The following is a 21,298-nucleotide window of genomic DNA, read 5'->3' as shown; positions in this document are numbered from 1 at the left end:
AAACGCCTTTTGAAAGTCCATGTTCACCACATCAACAGCATTGCCCTCACCAACTTTCTCTGTTACCTCCTCAAATAAAAAACTTCGTCAAGTTAGTTAAACATGACTTTCCCTTAAGAAATCAATGCTGGCTTTTCGAAATTAACACGCATTTTTCCATGTGACTATTGATTTTGTCCCGAATTATTATTTTTTTTCCAGAAGGTTTCCCACCACCAAAGTTAAACTAAGCGGCCTCTAGTTGTTTGTCTTTTCCTTGCCTCTTTCTCGAACAAGGGTGTGACGTTCACAATTCTCCAGTCCTCTGTCACCACCCCTGAGTATAAGGACGACCCTGAAATTATGGTCAGTGAATCTGCGATTTACACCCTCACTTCATTCTGTTCCCTTGGATACATCTCATCCGCCCCTGGTGCTTTATCCACGTTAAATACTGGCAGCCTATCTCATACTTCCTCTTTATCAATTTTAAACCCCTCTGTTGTCGGACTTACTTCCACTTTCAACATTGCCTGGGTTACATCTTCTTCCTTTCTGAAGACAGATGCAAAGTATTCATTTAATACCTCAGCTGTGCCCTCTGCCTCCATGTGTAAATCCCCTTTCTGGTCCCTAATGGGGCCCAATCCTCCTTTTACCACCCGTTTGCTGTTTATATGCCGATAGAAAACTTTGAGATTTTCTTTAATGCTAGCTGTCAGTCTCTTCTCATGCGCTCTATTTTCTTCTCTTATTTTCCTTTTCCCCCTCGACCCTGTGCATCCCCCATGTTACTGCCTTCATCCCTTCCTTAACACCAGCCTCCAGAATCAACGCATCTTCCCCCAACATTTCTGTAACATCCTCCAGAGTCCACCAACAACCACATGTTCTGCTTCCCTCCTGTCTCCCCTGCCCATTGCCCGTTCTCAGTGCCATCCTGATCCACTATTCAGTAATTCCCAACATCTGCTCCCTTTACCCGATACCTTACCTTTCAAGCTCAGAGGTGCAACAATTGCCCTTTCAATTCCTTCCTTTCCACTGGCCAAGGTCCCAAACACTCCGATAATAAAAGATAAATGTTGCAGATGCTGAAAGGCTGAAAGTGAAACAGAAAAGGCTGGAAATACTTAGTCCTTTCAGCAGCATCTGTGGAGCGAGAAAGAGAATCGATGTTTTGAGTCGGATCTGATTATCTTCAGAAATCATGAGATGTGTTTCCCCACACACTCCATCCAGGTGCAACAGAAATTTACTTGCATATTAGGGCGGCACAGTGGCGCAGTGGTTCGCACTGCAGCCTCACAGCTTCAGCGACCCGGGTTCAATTCTGGTTACTGCCTGTGTGGCGTTTGCAAGTTCTCCCTGTGTCTGTGTGGGTTTCCTCCGGGTGCTCCTGTTTCCTCCCACAGCCAAAAGACTTGCAGGTTGATAGGTGAATTGGCCATTATAAATTGTCACTAGTATAGGTAGGTGGTAGGGGAATATAGCGACAGGTGAGGATGTGACAGGAACATGGGATTAGTGTAGGAGTAGTATAAATGGGTAGTTAATGGTCAGCACCGACTCGGTGGGCCGAAGGGCCAGTTTCAGTGCTGTATCTCTAAAAACAAATCTAAATTAGGTTGGAGTCTCCTGGATATCGGGAAAGGATTGAATTATTGCTTCATTGAACTCCTCCATTCAGTCTGCAAGCATGACCCTGAGCTTCCAGGCAAACAAAGAACAGTACAGCACAGGAACAGGCCTTTCCTCCCTCCAAGCGTCCGCCGAGCTTGATGCCTGCCTAAACTTAAACCTTCTGCACTTTCGGGGACCGTATCCCGAGATTCCCATCTTATTCATGCATTTGTCAAGATGCCTCTTAAACGTCGCTATCGTAGCTGCATCCACCACCTCCACCGGCAGCAAGTTCCAGGCACTCACCACCCTCTGTGTAAAGAACTTGCCTTGCACATCCCCTCTAAACTTTGCCCCTCTCTCCTTAAACATATGTCCTCTAGTAACTGACCCTTCCACCCTGGGAAAAAGCTTCTGACAATCCACTCTGTCCATGTCACTCATAACTTTGTAAACCTCTATCATGTCGCCCCTCCACATCCCTCGTTCCAGTGAAAACAATCCGAGTCGATCCAACCTCTCCTCACAGGTAATGCTCTCCAGACCAGGAAACATCCTGGTAAACCTCTTCTGTACGTTCTCCAAAGCCTCCACGTCCTTCTGGCAGTGTGGCGACCAATTTTGCACGCAGTATTCAAAGTGTGGCCTAATTAAAGTTCTGTTCAGCTGCAGCATGACTTGCCAATTTTTATACTCTATGCCCCGAGCGATGAAGGCAAGCATGCCGTATGCCTTCTTGACTACCTTATCTACCTGAATTGCAACTTTCAGTGACCTGTGGACCTGTACGCCCAGATCTCTCTGCCTGATAATACTCCTAAGTGTTCTGCCATTGACTGTATACTTCCCACCTACATTAGATCTTCCAAAATGCATTACCTCACACTTGTCCGGATTAAACTCCATCTGCTATTTCTCTGCCCAAGTCTCCACGTATCCTGCCGTATCCTCTGTCAATCCTCATCACTATCCGCCAATCCACCAACCTTTGTGTCGTGTGCAAACTTACCGATCAGACCAGCAACAGTTTCCTCCAAATCATTTTGATATTCTACAAACAGCAAAGGTCCCAGCACTTATCCCTGCGAAACACCACTAGTCACATCTCTCCATTCAGAAAAGCACCCTTCCACTGCTACCTTCTGTCTTGCATGAGCAATCCAGTTCCGTATCCATCTTGCCAGCTCACCTCTGATCCCGTGTGACTTCACTTTTTGTACCAATCTGCCATGAGGGACCTTGTCAAAGGCTTTACGGAAGTCCATATAGATAACATCCACTGCCCTTCCTTCATCAATCATCATCGTCACTTACTCAAAAAACTCAATCAGATTAGTGAGACTCGAGCTCCCCTTTACAAAACCATGCTGCCTCTCGCTATTAAGTTCGTTTGTTTCCAAAGGGGAGTAAAGTCTGTCCCGAAGAATCCTCTCTAATAATTTCCCTCCCACTGATGTCAGGCTCACTGGCCTATAATTTCCTGGATTATCCTTGCTACCCTTCTTAAACAAAGGAACAACATTGGCTACTCTCCAGTCCTCTGGGACCTCGCCTGTAGCCAATGAGGATGCAAAGATTTCTGTCAGGGCCCCAGCAAAGATTTCTGTCAGGGCCCCAGCAATTTCTGAAGAAGGGTCACTGACCCGAAACGTTAACTCTGCTTCTCTTTCCACAGATGCTGCCAGACCTGCTGAGTGAATCCAACATTTCTTGTTTTTGTTTCAGATTTCCAGCATCCGCAGTATTTTGCTTTTATTAACCCAGCAATTTCTTCCCTTGCCTCCCTCAGTATTTTGCAGAAGATCCCATCAGGCCCTGGGGACGTATCTACCATAATGCTTTGCAAGACACCCAACACCTCCTCCTTTTTGATAATGAGATGGTTGAGACTATCTAACTCCCTTGCCTTTAATGATGCATCCCCCTCCCACTCTGACCCCTCGATCCTCAACCTTCAACACTCTTCCACAGGAGCAGCAGTGTATTTTTTAATTGCACATTTCATTGACTATCAGACCCAACACTGAGATTAACCAATTCAGATTTTAACCATTGCTCACATTTTCTGGGACAGCCTGTGCTCGTAATGACGTGACGACATCAGAGACACTAGCACTCCTGCCACTCCGGGCGACTGCCGGAAGGTCAGTCCGAACCCCAACCTGTGGAGAGGGCCTGCTGTCCAATACTGGCAATGGCGTCAGCTGTCTGTGTGCCTGTGCCTCCTTGCCGCCACCGGGAGGAAGTGTTTGGAGTCTCAAGTTCTGAGCATCACATCCTGTCTGGTGATGGACAGCCGGTTTAGATACGCTCTTAATGGAATACTGCAGTAATTAAAGCAACATCACAACAGGAAGCAGGTCGGTTGGTCCTCACGCCTGGACTCTACCCACCATTGTCCATCAATGTTCCAGGTCACTGGAGCCTTCTCCTCTTTTCCAGATTTTTCATGCTTCCCTCTCCCTATATTATTCCGCTGGAACCATTTCCACCTCCTCTGGATCCATCTCCTGTTTCATTCGTGGTCCCATTTGCCTCAAGTCATTATCCCTTTTATCACTAAATCACTCCTGCCCTCCATTCATTCACACACATTCCCCTTGGTTCTTTCCTCCCCCTATACCTAGTCTTCAATGTCTCTATCATTAAATTAAAACTGTTAATCTCTAATATATTCCAGTTATGATGGAAGTTATTGACCAGAAATATTAATTCTGTTTCTACCTCCACAGATGCGGCCTGACCTGCTGAGTGTTTTGAACGTTCTCTTATTTTGACCAAATTTACAGCATTCTCAGTGTTTTATCTTTGCTTCCAATGTTTAGATCTAGATACTAACCGGTCTGACCGACATAGATGTGAAGTGGACTTTCAGAGTTTTAACTCCACAATCTGCCTCTCCTATCATTGACAGGTTCTTTTAGGTGGAAATCAGCCTGATTGACAGGCTTGACTTGCTGTCAGGAAGCGGGGAATCTGGAGTAGGCCTCAGGACCAGGCTGTTCCAAACAATGACCGCGGGTTATGAAGACCTGTCTGATACCGGGATTCTCCAATCCCCAACTCCCGAGGGAAGAGAATGGAGATTTTTCTGATCACTGGACTGTCGATCCCTAACTCCCGAGTGGAGTCTCCTATCCTGGAGCGCGGTCTGAGCCAGGGGGATGGGGAGAATGACGGGGAGAAGGAGGAAGAAGAGGAGGTGGGAGCATAAGAGGGAAGATGTTGTATGATACCAAACCCCAGGTGTTGTTTCTTCTCCTGAAGCATGGCCCAATCTGGGGAGGGGTTGGAGGAGGGGCAGGGAGAAGGGATGGGGAGTGTGAAGGGGAGGTAGGAGGGGGAACGGAAGGAGGAAAGGGAGGAGAGGATTTTGATCCTCATCCCCATGGAGGTAGCACCTATGGGGGAGACAATTGAGCAGTGATAACATCACTGGACTAGTAATCCAGAAGCACAGGCTAATGTCCCAGGGACATAGGTTCAAATCCCTCCACAGGTCAGAAATGAGGATGTTCACTAATGATTGCACAATGTTCTGCACCATTCCGACTCCTCAGATACTGAAGCAGTCCATGTAGAAAATATCCAAGCTTTGGCTGAAAAATGGCAAATGACATTCGCACAACACAAGTGCCAGCCAATGACCATCTCCAACAAGAGAGCATCTAACCATCTCCCCTTGACATTCAATAGCATCACCGTCGCTGAATCCCCCACTATCAACATTCTAGGGGCTACCATTGACCAGAAACTGAGCTGCAGTAGCCATATAAATACTGTGGCTACAAGGGGAGGTCAGAGGCGAGGAATTCTGCGGCGAGTAACTCACCTCCTGACTCCCCAAATCCTGTCCACCATCTACAAGGCACAAGTCATGAGTGTGATGGAATACTCTCCACTTCTCTGGATGGGTGCAACTCCAACGCCACTCAAGAAGCACAACACCAGCCAGGACAAAGCAGCTCGTTTGATTGTCACCTCATTCACAAATATTCACTCCCCGCACCACTTCTCAGCCAGCACCTTTCAAACTCGCCACCTCTACCACCTCGCAGGACAAGGGCAGCAGATGCATGGGAACACCACCACCGACAAGTTCCCCTCCAAGCCGCACACCACCCTGGCTTGGAACTATATCTCCGTTCATTCACTGTCACTGGGTCAAAATCCTGGAACTGCCTTCCTAACAGCACTGTGGGTGTCCCTACCGCACATGGATTGCAGCAGTTCAAGAAGGCAGCTCACCATCACCTTCTCAAGGGCAATTAGTAATGGGCAATAAATACTGGTGTAGCCAGTTACACCGACATCCAAGGAAACAAATTAAAAAAAAAAACAGCAGCTGGTGGAATATAAGTCCAATTAATTTTTTAAATTCTGGAAATGAAAGTTAATCTCAGTAATGGTGCCATGAAATTAGCATCAATTGTTATAAAAGACAATCTCTTTCGTTAATTTTCTTTAAGGACTAAAACCTGCCAACTAGGGATGGGCCAGCGAAGCCCACTTCCAATGAAAGAATTAAAAAGATAGCAGGGGGTGGAGGAGGCGTCTGATCCAGGGGGCTTTGAGAACCCAGGTGAATCTGATCAGAAAGTTGCCCAAACACGGCTGAGTCTGATACCGGGGGAAGTGTTTGTTCCCAGGAAAGTGGTGTCTGTCCTGGGGCAGGGAGTTTGATCTGGGGCTTTCCAGTCGCCAATCCCCGAGGTTTAGGTGTGGGCCGTGGCATCTAATGGGGAAACCTAGCCAGACCAATCAAATCTAGAAAACAGATTAAATCAGAGACTTCCAGATTCATGACCATATTTATATTACCATCCCTCCTCCAGGGAGCGGTTTCCTGCCTCTCACCCTGTCCCGGCTCTGTTAAACCCTGAAGTGGGCGGATTGGAGGTGGGTTGAGCTCTGGGTTGAACTTTTTAAGTTTTATCATCTGACCTGACAGCACTCAACCAGTTGTTGCTGTTAAAATCGTGCCCTTACTGTCTGGATCAGACATGGAGAATGAATGATCAGTAATGTCTTGTCTCTTTTCCCTTCTTTCTCTTAAAGTTAATTTACTGGCGATTGTGATCCTGTCCCGGGGAAAGTGCGGACTCTCCACCTGTACCACTCGCTACCTGGTGGCCATGGCAATGGCCGATCTGCTCTTCATTATCATTGATGTCATACTGTGGCAGATCAGTTATTATTATTTCCCACAATCTTTCCTGCACATCACCCCTGTGTGTAGTGTTATCAAGGTTTTGTTTCGTGCAGCTGCAGATTGTTCTGTCTGGACCACTGTCACTTTCTCCTTTGATCGATTTGTGGCCATTTGTTGCCAGAAGCTGAACATTAAATATTGCTCCGGGAAAACTGCAGCTATGGTTCTCGCAACAACCTGCATTCTTTTCTGTTTAAAAAACATCCCCTTCTACTTTACATTTGAACCTGTAGAGATAATTGACAATGTGCCATGGGGCTGTTATCTCAGGCCAAGCTGTTATACTGAGCCCGGATGGCAGGGATTTGATTGGTTTGATACGATATTAACTGCATTGCTCCCATTTGGTTTAATTCTGTTCATCAATGCTCTGACAGTGAGACACATTTTAGTGGCTAGTCGAGTCCGTAAGGGACTGAGGCGTCAGTGCAAAGGAGGGAATCGCAGTGACCCAGAGATGGAGAGTAGAAGGAAGTCTATGATTTTACTCTTCACCATATCCGGCAGCTTCATACTTCTGTGGTTGTTCGCTGTTCTAGATTTCTTCTATTACATCATTACAGGAACCGATCCACGGGATTATAACGATTCTGAATATATATTTGCAGAATTCGGATATATGTCGCAGGTTTTAAGCTGCTGCACAAATACATTTATTTATGTGGTGACTCAGTCGAAGTTAAGAGAACAGTTTAAGAGCGCGGTGAAATATCCATTTACATCAATAATTCAATTAATTAATAAACAACACAATTGAGAGCAGCCCAGAGGCGTGTCCTAGTGTTTCTTGTACTTGAACGAGCACGTTCACGTCTGCAGAAGCTCCACTGAGGGTGTCAGATGGGGAGACGGGAACAATGCCTCATCCAGGCGGCTCCTCGAATGGACGAGACTGAGTCCCCAGGTTAGTTGATATTGTTAATGATTCTCTATCTTCAAGAATACAGATAGGACGACACCAGGGGGGGGGTGAGGGTTAATCAAATCCTACTCAGCAGCTCGGTGTTCCAGCCACAAAACCCTAACAGACACAAGACTCCCCCCTGGTTACATAGTACTGAGGGAGTGCTGCACGGTCGGAGAGTCAGTACTGAGGGTGTGCTGTACAGTCAGAGGGTCAATAATGAGGAGATGCAGCACTGTTTCAGGTTCAATACTGAGGTAGTGCTACACAGTCGGACGGTCAGTACAGAGAGAGCACCGCATGTTTGAGGTCAGTACTGAGCGAGTGTTGCACAGTTGGAGAGTCAGCAATTTGGGCGTGTTGCATTGTCAGAGGGGTAATATCGAGGAAGGGCTGTACTGTCGGAGGGTCAGTACTGTAGGAGTACTGCACTGTCAGGGGGTCAGTACTGCCGGAGTGCTGCACAGTTGGAGGGTCATTGCAGACTAATTCTACACAGTTAGAGGGTCAGTACTGTGGAAGTGGTGCACTGTCGGGTTGACAGTACAGAGGGAGCGCTGCACTTTCGGTGGCTCAGTACTGAGAGAATGCTGACTGCCTGTGAGTCAGTACTGGGGGTTTGTATAGAACTTTTTCTGCTTATTATTCTGGTTCAGGCATGAGATTTACATGAGCAATGGAATTCACTCAACATACTAAGTCAGATATCAAAGAACAAAAAACAAAGAACAAAGAAAATTACAGCACAGGAACTGGCCCTTCGGCCCTCCAAGCCTATGCCGATCCAAATCCTCTATCTAAACCTGTCGCCTATTTTCTAAGGGTCTGTACCTCTTTACTTCCTGCCCATTCATGTATCTGTCTAGATACATCTTAAAACACGCTATCGTGCCCGCGTCTATCACCTCCGCTGGTAATGCATTCCATGCACCCACCACCCTCTGCGTAAAGAACTTTCCACGCATATCCCCCCTAAACATTTCCCCTTTCACTTTGAACTCGTGTCCCCTTGTAATTGAATCCCCCACTCTGGGAAAAAGCTTCTTGCTATCCACCCTGTCTATACCTCTCATGATTTTGCACACCTCAATCAGGTCCCCCCTCAACCTCCATCTTACTAATGAAAATAATCCTAATCTACTCAACCTCTCTTCACAGCTAGCGCCCTCCATACCAGGCAACATCCTGGTGAACCTCCTCTGCACCCTCTCCAAAGCATCCACATCCTTTTGGTAATGTTGCGACCAGAACTGCACACAGTATTCCAAATGTGGCCGAACCAAAGTCCTATACAACTGTAACATGTGCTGCCAACTCTTGTACTCAATACCCTGTCCGATGAAGGAAAGCATGCCGTATGCCTTCTTGACCACTCTATTGACCTGCGTTGCCACCTTCAGGGAACAATGGACCTGAACACCCAAATCTCTCTGGACATCAATTTTCCCCAGGACTTTTCCATTTACTGTATAGTTCACTCTTGAATTGGATCTTCCAAAATGCATCACCTCGCATTTGCCCTGATTGAACTCCATCTGCCATTTCTCTGCCCAACTCTCCAGTCCATCTATATTCTGATGTATTCTCTGACAGTCCCCTTCAGTCTCTGCTACTCCACCAATCTTAGTGTCGTCTGCAAACTTGCTAATCAGACCACCTATACTTTCCTCCAAATCATTTATGTATATCACAAACAACAGTGGTCCCAGCACGGATCCCTGTAGAACACCACTGGTCACACGTCTCCATTTTGAGAAACTCCCTTCCATTGCTACTCTCTGTCTCCTGTTGCCCAGCCAGTTCTTTATCCATCCAGCTGGTACACCTTGGACCCCATGCGACTTCACTTTCTCCATCAGCCTACCATGGGGAACATTATCAAACGCCTTACTGAAGTCCATGCATATGACATCTACAGCCCTTCCCTCATCAATCAACTTTGTCACTTCCTCAAAGAATTCTATTAAGTTGGTAAGACATGACCTTCCCTGCACAAAACCATGTTGCCTATCACTGATAAGCCCATTATCTTCCAGATGGGAATAGATCATATCCCTCAGTATCTTCTCCAGCAGCTTCCCTACCACTGACGTCAGCCTCACCGGTCTATAATTACCTGGATTTTCCCTGCTACCCTTCATAAGCAAGGGGACAACATTAGCAATTCTCCAGTCCTCCGGGACCTCACCCGTGTTTAAGGATGTTGCAAAGATATCTGTTAAGGCCCCAACTATTTCCTCTCTCGCTTCCCACAGTAACCTGGGATAGATCCCATCCGGACCTGGGGACTTGTCCACCTTAATTCCTTTTAGAATACCCAACACTTCCTCCCTCCTTATGCCGACTTGACCTAGAGTAATCAAACATCTGTCCCTAACCTCAACATCCGTCATGTCCCTCTCCTCGGTGAATACCGATGCAAAGTACTCGTTTAGAATCTCACCCATTTTCTCTGACTCCACGCATAACTTTCCTCCTTTGTCCTTGAGTGGGCCAACCCTTTCTCTAGTTACCCTCTTGCTCCTTATATATGAATAAAAGGCTTTGGGATTTTCCTTAACCCTGTTTGCTAAAGATATTTCATGACCCCTTTTAGCCCTCTTAATTCCTCGTTTCAGATTGCGCCTACAATCCCGATATTCTTTCAAAGCTTCGTCTTTCTCCATCCGCCTAGACCTTATGTTTGCTTCCTTTTTCCTCTTAGCTAGTCTCACAATTTCACCTGTCATCATTGGTTCCCTAATCTTGCCATTTCTGCCCCTCATTTTCACAGGAACATTTCTCTCCTGCACGCTAATCAACCTCACTTTAAAAGCCTCCCACATATCAAAAGTGGATTTACCGTCAAACAGCTGCTCCCAATCTACATTCCCCAGCTCCTGCCGAATTTTGGTAGAGTTGGCCTTCCCCCAATTTAGCACTCTTCCTTTAGAACCACTCTCGTCTTTGTCCATGAGTATTCTAAAACTTACGGAATTGTGATCACTATTCCCAAAGTAGTCCCCTTCTGAAACGTCAACCACCTGGCCCGGCTCATTTCCCAACACCAGGTCCAGCATGGCCCCTTCTCGAGTTGGACTATTTACGTACTGCTCTAGAAAACCCTCCTGGATGATATCCAACTTCATTGAGTTACTCCAGCTATCTAAAAATCATGCATTAAAGTGCTGTCCCCTAGTATCGGGTATTTAACAGTTATAAGTATTTATTCCTAAAATACGAAGCTACTGGAATATGTACAAACATATGAGAGTGTTCAACATCACATTGATTGCTGTTTCCTTGTGACTGACCAATCATTCCCTCCACTCAGATTGCAACACCAAAGTTTCTCAAACAGTTTCTCTTATCCTTAATTTTAGGCCAGGACAGGACATCACCCTCACTGTGGTTTATTGTCCAATTGGTACATGTCTTACACTAAAATGTCCAACTAGAGAGATTTGGGTGTTCAGGTCCATTGTTCCCTGAAGGTGGCAACGCAGGTCAATAGAGTGGTCAAGAAGGCATACAGCATGCTTTCCTTCATCGGACGGGGTATTGAGTACAAGGGTTGGCAGGTCATGTTGCAGTTTTATAGGACTTTGGTTCGGCCACATTTGGAATAGTGCGTGCAGTTCTGGTCGCCACATTACCAAAAGGATGTGGATGCTTTGGAGAGGGTGCAGAGGAGGTTCACCAGGATGTTGCCTGGTATGGAGGGCGCTAGCTATGAGGAGAGGTTGAGCAGATTAGGATTATTTCCATTAGAAAGACGGAGGTTGAGGGGGGACCTGATTGAGATGTACAAAATCATGAGAGGTATAGACAGGGTAGATAGCAAGAAGGTTTTTCCCAGAGTGGGGGATACAATTACAAGGGGACACGAGTTCAAAGTGAAAGGGGAAAAGTTTAGGGGGGATATGCGTGGAAAGTTCTTTACGCAGAGGGTGGTGGCTGCATGGAATGCATTACCAGCGGAGGTGGTAGACGCGGGCATGATAGCATGTTTTAAGATGTATCTGGACAGATACATGAATGGGCAGGAAGTAAAGAGATACAGACCCTTAGAAAATAGGCGACAGGTTTAGATAGAGGATTTGGAGTGGCGTAGGCTTGGAGGGCCGAAGGGCCTGTTCCTTTGCTGTAATTTCCTTTGTTCTTTGTTCTTTGTTCTTAAATGTCCAACTGTTGTTCAAAAAAGCCCGCCCTGATGCTGTTCATCTTCCTTGGAGTTTCATCAGTAATTTTCCATCATGTGAAGAACTGCTGCAAAAGTTGTGATGTGTGGATTGGTTGTAAGTCTCATCCATTGACTGGCCAACTTCCAGATAAAGGTGTTTGCAGCAGAAATCAACAGATCATTAAATTCGGTGTTATCTCACTCTTGTATGTTTTCTGAAGGCCTCGTGGCTCATTCATTTGGACAGGTATCTCCTTTAATTGGAACGTCTTTGCTCCTTCCTGATAATGTTATCTGGGTCCCTGCCATTCCAGCCTCAGATCAGCCGATTTAATTTAAAATCAGGAAGACATTCTTTCAGCATAGTTCACCAGTTCTTTACAGGATGTGATGGTGAAGATGGTCAAGCTTCAATATGGGGAAGTTTCCTGAAACCATGGTGTCTTACACCTGGTACCATTTCAGAAAATCTATTTTGTCCATTTCTTCCCTCATAAATAACTGACATGAAATGTTTATTAGGAAATGAACATAATAATAAGGAGAGAGTAATAAATGCTGAGCAAAATGGATGCCAATGTTTGGGAAGTAAAGACGAGCTAAACATATAACTTTAATTATGGATGTGTGAGAGGAATATCTTACATTTTAGGGCTTTTGCAGGAGGACGTATTGGTAAACCTGGGAATTGCAAGGAAGCTGGCTCATGGATGGCAGAACAAACTCCCGCCCTTGGGCAAAGCCAACAGCTGCATCCGTCGAATGCACTGAAGCCTTTTCCACATCTCGAGGTGGTCAGGCAGTCTTTGTCACATGTTACTGCTTGTAACCAATAACGGGAACAGGCCACGAATTCAAAGTTTATCAGCGAATGGAAGACAAAGAAAAATGATTCTGTGTTACTCTGTCCCAGTGACAAGGATGTAATGGGTGTTCTTCAAAATAAGTACCCCTGTGACATTTTGTGTGAATGTGTTTGCTTCTAAAGGTTGGATATTAAGTGTTATGAATACACATCAAACTAACAACTTGAATTGGTGCACACGGGATTAAAACCACAACCTTGGTTTTATTAACACTGCGCTTGAAACAACTGAACTAACCTCCAACAACCACAACCATCTTCCTTTCCGCTTGGTATGACACCAACCAGCCAATTCCCATTGACTCCAGTTCTGCCAGGGCTCTTTGTTGCCATACTCGCTCAAAGGCTGCCTTGATGTCAAGGGCAGTCACTCTCACCTCACCTCTTTAGTTCAGCTCTTTTGTCCATGTTTGAACCAGGTCCTTAATGAGATCAGGAGCTGAGTGGCCCTGGTGGAACCCAAACTGAGCGTCACTGAGCAGGTTATTGCTGAACAAACTCTGCTTGATAGCACTGTTGACGACACCTTCCCAAAACGTTACTGTTGACCGAGAGTAGACTGATTGTGCGGTAATTGACTGGGGCGGATTTGTCCTACTTTTTGTGCAGAGGACATACATGGGCAATTTTCCACATTGCTGGGTAGATGGCAGTGTTGCAACTGTACTGGAACTGCTTGGCGATAGATGCAGCAAATTCTGAAGCACAGGTCTTCAGTACTTTTCTGGAATGTTGTCAGGACACATAGCCTTAGCAGTATCCAATATTTTCTGCCATGCCTTGATATCACAGAGAGTGAATGGAGTTGTCTGAAGACTGGAATCTGTGATGCTTGGACTTCAGGAGGAGGCCGGGATGGATCATCCACTTGGTACTTCTGGTTGAAGATTGTTTCAAACGCTTCAGCCTCATCTTTTGCACTGATTGTGCTGGACCCCCCCATCATTGGGAATAGGATATTTGTGGAGCTTCCTCCTCCAGTTAGTTGTTTAATTGTCCACCTACATTCAGGACTGGATGTTGCAGGGCTGAAGAGCTTAGATCTGATCTGTTGCTTGTGGATCGGTTAGATCTGTCTATCGCAGCTGTTTACGCTGTTTGGCGCGCAAGTCGTCCTGTGTTGTAGCTTTGCCAGGTTGACACTTCATTTTGAGGTATGCCTGGTGCTATTCCTGGCATGCCCGGCTGCACTCTTCATTGAACCAGGGTTGTTCTGGTAATTATAGACCTGTGAGCCTTACTTCGGTGGTGGGTAAAATGTTGGAAAAGGTTATAAGAGATAGGATTGAAAATCATCTTGAAAAGAATAAGTTCATTAGAGATAGTCAGCACGGTTTTGTGAAGGGTAGGCCGTGCCTCACAAAACGTATTGAGTTTTTTGAGAAGGTAACCAAACAGGTGGATGAGGGTAAAGCCGTGGATGTGGTCTATATGGATTTCAGTAAGGCGTTTGATAAGGTTCCCCACAGTAGGCTATTGCAGAAAATACGGAAGTATGGGATTGAAGGTGATTTAGTGCTTTGGATCAGAAATTGGCTCGCTGAAAGAACACAGAGGGTGGTGGTTGATGGCAAATGTTCATCCTGGAGTTTAGTTGCTAGTGGTGTACCGCAAGGATCTGTTTTGGGGCCACTGCTGTTTGTCATTTTTATAAATGACCTGGATGAGGGTGTAGAAGGATCGGTGGAGTTGTGGATAGTGCCGAAGGATGTTGTAGGTTACAGAGGGACATAGATAGGCTGCAGAGCTGGGCTGAGAGATGGCAAATGGAGTTTAATGCGGAAAAGTGTGAGGTGATTCACTTTGGAAGGAGTAACAGCAATGCAGAGCACTGGGCTAATGGGAAGATTCTTGGTAGTGTAGATGAGCAGAGAGATCTTGGTGTCCAGGTACATAAATCCCTGAAAGTTGCCACCCAGGTTAATAGGGCTGTTAAGAAGGCACATGGTGTGTCAGCTTTTATTAGTAGGGGGGATCGTGTTTCGGAGCCACGAGGTCATGCTGCAGCTGTACAAAACTCTGGTGAGGCCGCACCTGGAGTATTGCGTGCAGTTCTCGTCACCGCATTATGGGAAGGATGTGGAAGCTTTGGAAAGGGTGCAGAGGAGATTTACTAGGATGTTGCCTGGTATGGAGGGAAGGTCTTACGAGGAAAGGCTGAGGGATTTGAGGTTGTTTTCGTTAGAGAGAAGGAGGAGGATAGGTGACTTAATAGAGACATATAAGATAATCAGAGAGTTAGATAGGGTGGATAGTGAGAGTCTTTTTCCTCGGATGGTGATGGCAAACACGAGGGGACATAGCTTTAAGTTGAGGGGTGATAGATATAGAACAGATGTCAGAGGTAGTTTCTTTACTCAGAGAGTAGTAGGGGAGTGGAACGCCCTGCCTGCAACAGTAGTATACTCGCCAACTTTAAGGGCATTTAAGTGGTCATTGGATAGACATATGGATGAAAATGGAATAGTTTAGGTCAATTGGTTTCACGGTTCGGCGCAACATCGAGGGCCGAAGGGCCTGTACTGCGCAGTAATGTTCTATGTTATGTTCTAATACATATTCCTCGGAACATCATTCCCCTGTGTACTGGTTTATCACAGTCGAGATGAATTACCAGCAGCATCATTCAACTGTGTAATGGTTTCTCATAGTCAATGTATATTGCCTGTCAAATCATTCCCCTGTCTACTGGTTTTTCATTCAAGATACATTACCAGTAGCAACATTCCACTGTGCACTTGCTTATCTAAGTCTATGTATAATACTGGCATTTTCATTCCCCAGCATATTGGATTATCACGGACAATATAAATTGCCTGTAACGTAAATCTCCTCGGTACTGCTTTATCATATTCAATATAAATTATCTGTAGCATCATTCCCCTGTGTACTAGTTTATCATAGTCAATATAAATTGCCTGGAACATCATTTCCTTGTGTACAGCAAATGATACTTAATCTGAATTGTCTGCTACATCATTCCCCTGTGCACCTCTTTATCATTGTCAAGATATTTTGCCAGTAACATCATTCCACTTTGTAATGGCTTGTCATAGTCAAGATATATTAGCAGTAGCATCATTCCACTGTGTACTGCTTTATCATTGTCAATATAAATTGCCTGTAACATCATTCCCCTGCATACTGGTTTATCATACTCAATATTAATTGCCTGAAACATCATTCCCCTGTGTACTGGTTTATCATAGTCAATATAAATTGCCGGTAACATCATTTCATTTATACTCGTTTATAATAGTCAATATAAATTGTCTGCAGCGTCATTCCCCTGTGTACTGCTTTATCATCGTCAATATAAACTACCTTAACAGCATTCACCTGTGCACTGGTTTATCATAGTCAATACATGTGACTTGTAACATCTTTCCCCTGTGTACTGGTTTATCATTGTCAATATAAATCGCCTCTAACATCATTCAGCTGTGCACTGGTTTATCATAGTCAATATAAATTATCTGTAACATCATTCCACTGTGCACTGGTTTATCATAGTCAATATATGTGACCTGTAACATCATTCCCCTGTGTACTGGTTTATCATTGTCAATATAAATCGCATCTAACATAATTCAGCTGTGTACTGGTTTATCACAGTCAATATATGTGACCTGTAACATCATTCCCCTGTGTACTGATTTATCATTGTTAATATAAATCGCATCTAACATCATTCCGCTGTGCACTGGTGTATCATAGTCAATATAAATTATCTGTAACATCATTCCACTGTGTACTGGTTTATCATAGTCAATATATGTGACCTGTAACATAATTCCCCTGTGTACTGGTTTGTCATTGTCAATATATGTGACCTGTGACATCATTTCCTTTTGTACAGCAAATAATTGTCTGCTACATCATTCCCCTGTGCACCTCTTTATCATCGTCAAGATATTTTGCCACTAACATCATTCCACTGTGTACTGGTTTATAGAATTAATATAAATTACCTGTAACATCATCCAACTGTGTACTGGTTTATCATCGTCAGAATATGTGACGAGTAACATCATTCCCCTGTGTACTGGTTTATCATTGTCAATATAAATTGCCTGTAACATCATTCCCCTGCATACTGGTTTATCATACTCAATATTAATTGCCTGAAACATCATTCCCCTGTGTACTGGTTTATCATAGTCAATATAAATTATCTGTAACATCATTCCCTTGTGCACTGCTTTATCATAGTCAATATTTATTACCAGTAATGTGATTCCACTGTCTATTTGGTTAATCATTGTCAATACATATTACCTGTAACATCATTCCCCTGTTTACTGGTTTATCACAGTCCATATAAATTGCCGGTAACATCATTTCATTTGTACTCGTTTATAATAGTCAATATAAATTGTCTGCAGCGTCATTCCCCTGTGTACTGCTTTATCATCGTCAATATAAACTACCTTAACAGCATTCAACTGTGCACTGGTTTATCATAGTCAATATAAATTGCATGTAACATTATTCGCCTGCGGACTGGTTTATCGCAGCCAATATAAATAAGCCCTAACATAATTTCCCTGTGAACTGGTTATAATAGACAATATATTTTAACAGAAACATCATTCCTCATTGTATTGGTTTATCATAGTCAACATAAATTACCTGCAACATTATTCTCCTGTGTTCTGGCTTATCATAGACAATATATATTCCCTGGAACATCATTTGTACTGCTAATAATATTCAATCTGAATTGTCTGCAACATCATTCCCCTGCGCACCTCTTAATCATAGTCAAGATAAATGACCAGTTACATCATTCCACTGTGTAATGGTTTCTCCAGTCAATATAAATTACCTGTAACATCATCCACTTGTGTACGGCTTATCATCGTCAAGACATATTACCGGTAGCATCATTACACTGTGTACTGGTCTATCATAGTCAATATATGTGACTTGTAACATCATTCCCCTGTGTACTGGTTTATCATTGTCAATATAAATCGCCTCTAACATCATTCAGCTGTGCACTGGTTTATCATAGTCGATATAAATTACCTGTAACATAATTCCACTGTGTACTGGTTTATCATCGTCAATATATGTGACCTGTAACATCATTCCCCTGTGTACTGGTTTGTCATTGTCAATATATGTGACCTGTGACATCATTCCCCTGTGTACTGGTTTATCATTGTCAATACATATGACCTGTAACATCATTTCCCTGTTTACTTGTTCGTCATAGTCAATATAAATTAACTGTAGCATCATTTCCCTGTGTACCGGTTTATCAGAGTCCATATAAATTGTCGTTAGAATTATTCCGTTTGCACTGGTTTATCATAGTCAATATAAATTACCTGCAACACCATTCCCCTGTGTTCCGGCTTATCATAGACAATATAAATTGCCTGTCACATCATTTCCCAGTGTACTGGTTTGCCATAGTCAATATAAATTACCTTAACATCATTCCCCTGTGCACTGCTTTATCATAGTCAACATAAATTGCCTGTAACATCATTCCCCTGTGCACTGGTTTATCGCATCCGATATAAATTAGCTGTAACATAATTTCCCTGTGAACTGGTTGTAATAAACAGTATATATTAACAGTAACATCATACCCCCACGTACTGGTTATCATAGTCAATATAAATGACCTGTAACATCATTCAAAGAACAGACAACAAAATACAAAGAACAGTACAGTGCAGGAACAGTCCATTCGCCCCCCTCAATTCCTGCGCTGATCTTGATGCCTGCCTAAACTAAAACGTTCTGCACTTCCTGGGACCGTGTCCCTCTATTCCTATCCTATTCATGTATTTGTCAAGATGCATCTTAAACGTCAATATTGTACCTGCTTCCACTATCTCACCCGGCAGCAAGTTCCAAGCACTCACTACCCTCAGTGCAAAGAACTTGTCTCGCACACCCCCTCTAATCTTTGCCCCTATTACCTTAAATCTATGTCCCCTAGTAACTGACTCTTCCACACTGGGAAAGAGCTTCTGACTATCCACTCTGTCCATGCCGCTCATAACTTTGTAAACCTCTATCATGTCGCCCCTCCACCTCCGTCGTTCCAGTGAAAGCAATCCGAGTTTATCCAACCTCTCCTCATAGTTAATACCCTCCAGACCAGGCAACATCCTGGTAAACCACTTCTGTACCCTCTCCAAAGCCTCCACCTGCGTCTGGTAGTGTGGCGACCAGAATTGCATGCAATATTATAAGTGTGGCCTAACTAAAGTTCTGTACAGCTGCAACATGTCTTGCCAATTTTTATACTCTATGCCCCGCCCGATGAAGGCAAGCACGCAGTATGCCTTCTTCCGTACTTTATCCACCTGCGTTGCCACATTCAGTGACCTGTGGACCTGTACGTCCAGACCTCTCTGAATATCAATACTCCGAAGGGTTCTGCCATTTACTGCATACTTCCCACCTGCATTCGATTTTCCAAAATGCATTACCTCGCATTTGTCCGGATTAAACTCCATCTGCCATTTCTCTGCCCAAGTCTCAAACCTATCTATATCCTGCTGTATCCTCTGACAATCCTCATCACTATCCGCAGCTCCACCAACCTTTGTGTCGTTCGCAAACTTACTAATCAGACCAGCTACAATTTCCCCCAAATCGTTTATATATACTATGAAGAGCAAAGGTCCCAGCACTGATCCATGCGGAACACCGCCAGTCAGATACCTCCATTCAGAAAATCACCATTCCACTGCTACGTCCTGTCTTCTATGACCGATCCAGTTCTGTTTCCATCTTGCCAGCTCACCTCTGATCCTGTGCGACTTCACCTTTTGTACCAGTCTGCCATGAGGGATCTTGTCAAAGGCTTTACTGAAGTCCATATAGATAACATCCACTGTCCTTCCTTCAACAAGCATCTTTGTCACTTAACAACAAAGAACAGAGAACAGTACAGCACAGGAACAGGCCTTTCAGCCCTCCAAGTCTGCGCCGATCTTGATGCCTGTCTAAACTAAAACCTTTTGCCCTTCTGGGGCCCATATCCCTCTATTCCCTTCCTATTCTTGTATTTGTCAAGATATCTCTGAAACGACGCTATCGTATCTGCTTCCACCACCTCCCCTGGCAGCAAGTTCCAGGCACTCACCACCATCTGTGTAAAGAACATGCCTCGCACATCCTCTCTAAACTTTTCCCCTCGCACCTTGAACCTCTATCCCCTCGTAACTGACACTTCCACCCTGGGAAAAAGCTTCTGACTATCCACACTGTCCATGCCGCTCATAACTGTGTAAACCTCGATCACGTTGCCCCTCCACCTCCGTCGGTCCAGTGAAAACAATCCGAGTTTTTCCAGCCTCTCCTCATAGCTAATGCCCTCCAAACCAGGCAACATCCTGGTCAACCTCCTCTGTACCCTCTCCAAAGCCTCCATGTCCTTCTGGGAGTGTGGCGACCAGAATTGCACGCAATATTCTAAGTGTGGCCTAACTAAGGTTCTGTACAGCTGCAACATGACGTGCCAATTTTTACACTCTGTGCCCCGACCGATGAAGGCAAGCATGCCGTATATGCCTTCTTGACTACCTTATCCACCTGCGTTGCCACTTTCAGTGACCTGTGGACCTGTATGCCCAGATCGCTCTGCCTGTCAATACTCCGAAGATTTCTGCCATTTACTGTATTCCTCCCACCTGCATTAGACCTTCCAAAATTCATTACCTCACATTTGTCCGGATTAAACTCCATCTGCTATTTCTCCACCCAAGTCTCCAACCGGTCTATATCCTGCTGTATCCTCTGACAATCCTCATCATTATCCGCAACTCCACCAAACTTTGTGTCGTCCACAAATTTACTAATCAAACCAGCAACATTTTCCTCCAAATCTTTAATATTTACGACAAACAGAAAAGGTCCCAGCACTGATCCCTGTGAAACACGACTAGTCACATCCCTCCATTCAGAAAAACACTCATCCACTTAAAACCTCTGTCTTCTATGACGAGCCAGTTCTGTATGCATCTTGCCAGCTCACCTCTGATCCCGTGTGACTTCACCTTTTTTGCCAGTCTGCTATGCGGGACCTTGTCAAAGGCTCTACTAAAGTCCATATAGATAACATCCACTGCCCTTCCTTCATCAATCATCTTCGTCACTTACTCAAAAAACTCAATTAATTTCGTAAGACACGACCTCCCCTTCACAATACGATGCTGTTTCTCGCTAATAAGTTCGTTTGTTTCCAAATGGGAGTAAATCCTGTCCCGAATAATCGTCTCTAATAGTTTCCCTGCCACTGACGTAAGGCTCACAGGCATATAATTTCCTGGATTATCCTTGCCACCCTCCTTAAACAAATGAACAACATTGGCTATTCTCCAGTCCTCTGGGACCTCACCTGTAGCCAATGAGGATGCAAAGATTTCTGTCAAGGCCCCAGCAATTTCCTCCCTTGCCCCCTTAGTATTCTGGGGTAGATCCTATCAGGCCCTGGGGACTTATCTACCTCAATGCTTTGCAGGACAACCAACACCTCCCCCTTTTTGATAATGAGATGACTGAGACTATCTCCACACCCTTCCC

At 44.6% G+C, this 21,298-nt stretch overlaps 1 protein-coding gene across 1 annotated transcript; it reads left to right on the top strand.

Annotated features, from left to right (window-relative positions):
* Positions 1-6,626: 6,626 nt before the first annotated feature.
* Positions 6,627-7,571, top strand: LOC137352816 (neuropeptides capa receptor-like). The gene has a single exon (XM_068018670.1). It carries the CDS (start codon positions 6,627-6,629, stop codon positions 7,569-7,571), a length of 945 nt encoding a protein of 314 aa, XP_067874771.1.
* The last annotated feature ends 13,727 nt before the right edge of the window (positions 7,572-21,298 follow it).

Source organism: Heterodontus francisci, chromosome 39, assembly GCF_036365525.1.
Source record: "Heterodontus francisci isolate sHetFra1 chromosome 39, sHetFra1.hap1, whole genome shotgun sequence".
Taxonomy (NCBI): domain Eukaryota; kingdom Metazoa; phylum Chordata; class Chondrichthyes; order Heterodontiformes; family Heterodontidae; genus Heterodontus; species Heterodontus francisci.
This window is presented reverse-complemented; position numbering and strand designations above follow the sequence as displayed.

Excerpts from the sequence above, each read along its gene's own strand:
- LOC137352816 (XM_068018670.1), top strand. The coding sequence starts at position 6,627 with ATGTCTTGTCTCTTTTCCCTTCTTTCTCTTAAAGTTAATTTACTGGCG.